Source organism: Abramis brama (genome assembly GCF_963993115.1).
Source record: "Abramis brama genome assembly, chromosome: 3".
NCBI lineage: Eukaryota > Metazoa > Chordata > Actinopteri > Cypriniformes > Leuciscidae > Abramis > Abramis brama.
The window spans coordinates 22,846,645-22,851,330 of record NC_139965.1 but is presented as its reverse complement, the minus strand read 5'-3'; the positions used below and the strand labels follow the sequence as shown (position 1 = coordinate 22,851,330).

At 36.3% G+C, this 4,686-nt stretch overlaps 1 protein-coding gene across 2 annotated transcripts; it reads left to right on the top strand.

Moving 5' to 3' along the window:
* The first annotated feature begins 180 nt into the window (after window positions 1-180).
* Window positions 181-2,824, top strand: LOC311080463 (uncharacterized protein). Of its 2 annotated transcripts, XM_084110450.1 has the most exons (6): window positions 181-700; window positions 856-926; window positions 1,680-1,862; window positions 1,944-2,005; window positions 2,234-2,374; window positions 2,784-2,824. In XM_084110450.1, the coding sequence occupies exons 1-6, from the start codon at window positions 537-539 to the stop codon at window positions 2,793-2,795; spliced, it is 633 nt and encodes a 210-aa protein (XP_083966576.1). In that variant the 5' UTR covers window positions 181-536; the 3' UTR covers window positions 2,796-2,824. The 2 variants fall into 2 exon arrangements, with proteins under 2 accessions (XP_083966576.1, XP_083966575.1); XM_084110449.1 differs by lacking the exon at window positions 2,784-2,824 and having other exon boundaries at window positions 393-700; window positions 2,234-2,566.
* The last annotated feature ends 1,862 nt before the right edge of the window (window positions 2,825-4,686 follow it).

The window sequence follows — 4,686 nt, the reverse complement described above, 5'->3', positions numbered from 1 at the left end:
ACGGTCTTGTTTTAATTCGGGTCGCGTAGCGCCCTCTGCTGTAGAGGGAGAACGACTGTGCGCCATAGGCTGCGTCTCGAAACCTAGTGAGCCGCCTACCTAGACAGCATTTTGGAGTGGTTAATGCCTCGTACCTTATGTGTCTAGATAGTCAGCTCACGCGTTTTTAGACACAACCATACACAAGAGCTAATCAGCTTATGGTTTCAGGCAGCCACCATTTTTTTCTTACGGCGTAAATAACTTTAAACGTTATTGTTGTGCATTGGTTTGAACATTAGGGCAAACATTTATATATGGCTGGTGTTTTTAGACATGAAACAATCCTCTGGGTCCTGTTCTTCGACTGTGGTTTAACAAAGCCCGGATTAGTTTACATATCCCGGATTGAGCTGGCTCGATAGGCTGTCTGAAATTGACTTTTTTCCGATTCTTCCAACACATATCTCGGATTTAAGTATCTAGCTAATTTCAAGAGGACTCATTAAGGTAACTGAGCGTTCGTGTGAAGATTGAACAGTTTCCTAACTAACATCATGGCCAAACAACAGCGTGCTGCATATTTCAGCCCGACTGAATTGCAACTTCTAATTGAAGGATATAACGAAGTTAAACATTTAATAAAGACGAAAGGGAATACAATAGCGGCTGCAAAAGTCCGTCAGGATGCGTGGCGAAAAATATCTGTCAAATTAAATGCGTAAGTATATTCTACATGTAATTAGTCTGGGAGAGTTCATTATGCAGTAAACATGACGCATGTGCTACACTACAGCTAGTGTATGAATCAAATGTCTAAGCTCAGCTGCTTTCTCTCTCATTCTGCTCTTTGTCACGCCCACATTTCAATTGTAGATCCAACCCTATGGGACCTAGACGAACGTGGCAGCAAGTGAAGACGAAATACAAGAACATCGTTCAAAGTGGTAGGTCGTAGGTTTTTCGATTTTGGTGATGCCAGCCCACGGGCCATGTTAATATGATAATCCCCTTTGTTAGGGACTCCCTCCCTTCCTATCTATAAAGACCCAGCTAGGCCTACTGTGTGTGAAAACTAAGAATAATATTATAAAACACAACATGTTATTTGCTAAATTAAATAACTTGCTTTCACAATGTACTCAAATATTATCTGGATAAGTGTAAGTCAGCATAGGTCTATCTCTTTTTTAGTCACTATTTGAGTAATGTCAGGTGTATAAACCTGAAGTATAAATATGAAGAGAAACACTTTTTCAAAGTTATATATTACACTATGATATAATTATAATATAATCAATATTTTCCCACACAGCTTTACAGGTAATAAGGTCTTAAAACCCCAAATGGGTTGCAAGAGGTGAGGAGAAACTCTCACAAACTACTCTTGAAAGCATGTGCAGTACAACACAGATTTGTTGATTACATTTCTGTGTTTAAAAACTATAGCTTTCAATATAAATCTATAAATAAAGATACATCTTATTATCTTTACTCAGTCTTTAGAAAGCAGATTGAAATTGTAACCAAACCTTTATATTGTACATGTTTTACACTTTTTCCCCTGTGACAGTTTCTGCAGACCCCTAGCACCCCCTTGTGGCCCGGGCCCAGTTTGAAAACCCCTGGTCTATATAAAATACTCAATGTGTTTTGAAGTGTTTTTGAATTGAATAACTTCAAAGATGCAAATAATTTAGCTAACAAGAGAAGGGCTGCCCTAAAGACGATGGGACTACTACCAGTCCCAACAAAAGAGGAGTACATAGATGAGGAGGAGCTGGCCCCTGAGAACGATGTGGAGGGTCCTATCATAGAGCACATAGTTGGCGGCTGCTGCTCTGATCCAGGAGATGTGGCTGGCTGCAGCAGTTATGTCAAAGGTATCCGCACCTCTGTCTTTCTTTGACTCTTTAAATCAATACTGCAGTTAAATATACATCATTCATATCACATAATTTCAGTGTCTGAACATGGATTGAACCTCCTTCCGCCACCTATATTATCAGATGATGAACTGGACTCTGTAAGTTTGCAGCTCTGATTTATTTATTTTTTTAATGGAATGTCAATTATCATAGTATTAAATAAATAATATAATATGTAATACTAAATGCTTAATTAAAAAACATTTACAATTTGATTATAAAACAATATTTAACAAAGGGTATGTGGCAGGGCATAACAATACTATTTGGTGATATAAAATGCTGGAAGATGTTTTAATGCTCACTTTTTTGTTTTGTTTTTTAAGGAACCTTTGGAAGATGTTAAGACCCTGTACAAAAAGTATCTCCAAGTCGAGATCTACAACAGAAAGCAGGAAATGGCATACAGAGCCTTAAAAATGCGCAAAGTGGAGAAGGAAATACAGTTGTTGGACAGAAAGTTGGATGTAAGTGATATTGTCAGAATAAAAGGAAAGGTGTACCTTAAGACCCACTAAAATATGTGTTCAGACATTTTTATTAGTTTAGTCAGTAAATGATGGACAAACTGAAATATAAATATTTGTTTTCTGTGCAATTTTAAAGTGTAAACTAAAAATGTAAAATGTAAAAAAAAAATTTACATTTTAATGTGTGTGTGTGTGTGTGTGTTATTTCAAAGTTGAAAGTGGGCTGAATAGGTGTACTTAGCTGAATATTTATTATTGTTATTATTATTTGTGTGTGTTTGTGTGTGTGTGTGTGTGTGTGTGTGTGTGTGTGTGTGTGTGTGTGTGTGTGTGTGTGTGTGTGTGTGTGTGTGTGTGTGTGTGAAACTACAGTGTAGGCTAAATCTGCTTTTTTTTCTCATTACAGGATGGTCTTTGATATGCATCAATAAAGCATTTTTATATAAACCTACTGTTTTCCTACGTTTAAAAATTCACAAGCCACAGAATTTATGCGTAGCAAGAACGCTATTAAATGGAGGTGCTTGTCAAGGTGCAAGGTATAGTGACTTTAGAAAAGGCTGACATTCATAGCGTCTGTCACCAGTCTGAATCATAATGGGTTGGCGTTTTCACCTTGCTTAAATCTGACATAAAGCTGACTCCATGATGGATATAAAGTTGACCCTAGCACATTTGAACTCAACAATACAGAAGTGTTCTATCCAAACTTAAAGGTGCAGTGTGTCAATTTTAGCGCCATCTAGTGGTGAGGTTTGCACCCAACAGAAGTTACGGTAGCCGACAGGAGATGTCGTTGTCTGAGACCACAGAAAGTAGCCAGTTAAGCAATGTTTCTTTACAAAGATAAATTAAGAAATCGTGTTTACTTTATTATTCAGTAAAACGCTATGTTATTGCGAATATTATTGTTACTTGTTCATCATTGTATCAGTTTATTTGCTGACTTTAGCTAGCTTCTTTGCATGAAGAACATAGTGACGAAACGCGTTTGTCCGTTTAGGGCTACTGTAGAAACATGTCGGCGCATTTCAATATAAGGGGACCCGCGGTGTATGTAGATAGAAACTCCTCATTCTAAGGTAATAAAAACATAACGATTCATTAAGTAAGCTCTTTATACACCACTGAAAACATAGTTATGTATATTATATTGCATTTCTGTCTACATATCCTCCTAAATATTACACAATGCACCTTTAAATAGTTGTAATTCAAGAATGCTTTGGAATATAGACCTATGTTTGGTCTTGTTTTAAAGAAGACACTCAGCAGATAAAATCAAAGCCATATAACCAAGTTGTGTTCCAAATTTGAAGTTGATATCACAAATATTGAAGTTCCTTGAAATTTTAAGTATCGTTTCACTGTTAACACAACCTCAATTTCAAAATGGTTTTCACAGAATTTTAAGTTCGTAAGCTTTTGAATGATACCTAATTCATGATGATTACCAAAATATGTGATATGAAAAAAAGGCAATAAAAAAAAAAAGCCAAGCATCCTGCTAGCAGGACAGTGACAGTTAAGGGGTTACACATTTAAAAGTGCTAAGGGATAGTTCAACCAAAAATGAAAATTCTGTCATAATTTATTAATTCTTATGTTGTTCCAAACCTGTATGAGTTTCTTTCTTCTGAACATGAAAGAAGATATTTTGAAGAATGTTGGTAACCAGACAGTTGACGGCAGCCATTGACTTCCATAGTATTTTTTTCCCCCCCTATATGGAAGTCAATGGCTAATGTTGACTTCCATACACTTTTAATAGTGCTGTTCTCGGACATCTTATTTGTTAAGTCATATGTAACAATGCTTGCTAAGCATTAAGCAAGCAAACAAACAAAATTAAACATAGGCAGTTAGCATTCAGAAAATAATTATTATGTTTAGCACTTGGAAAATACAAACTCATTCTGGGATGCATGGGAAAATGCAAAGAATGTGCATTTTAGGCTTTTTTTACCTGCTTGTGTGTGCGTCTCTTGCAGTCGCAAGAGTCTTGAGAATCACTGCCCAGGCTATTTATCTTGAATAGCTGGAGGCAGGGAAAGCAGATTGTAATGCTTATTTCTTCTTCTTTGAACTGTAAACCAGTTGGTTTTAAAATTCAGCTTCCTAGAATTTTAATAATATAACTAATATTTTCATCTTCCTAATGCAATATTTATGCTCCACTCTGGAGATATGAGTTGAATCGTACTTGTCAGTACTTGTCCATTCCCTGTCTATAGACATACTCCTTAAAACCATGTTCGGTTCATGTAGTATTTAGTATGTGCTTCAAAATGAATGTACTGAAAGCTTTC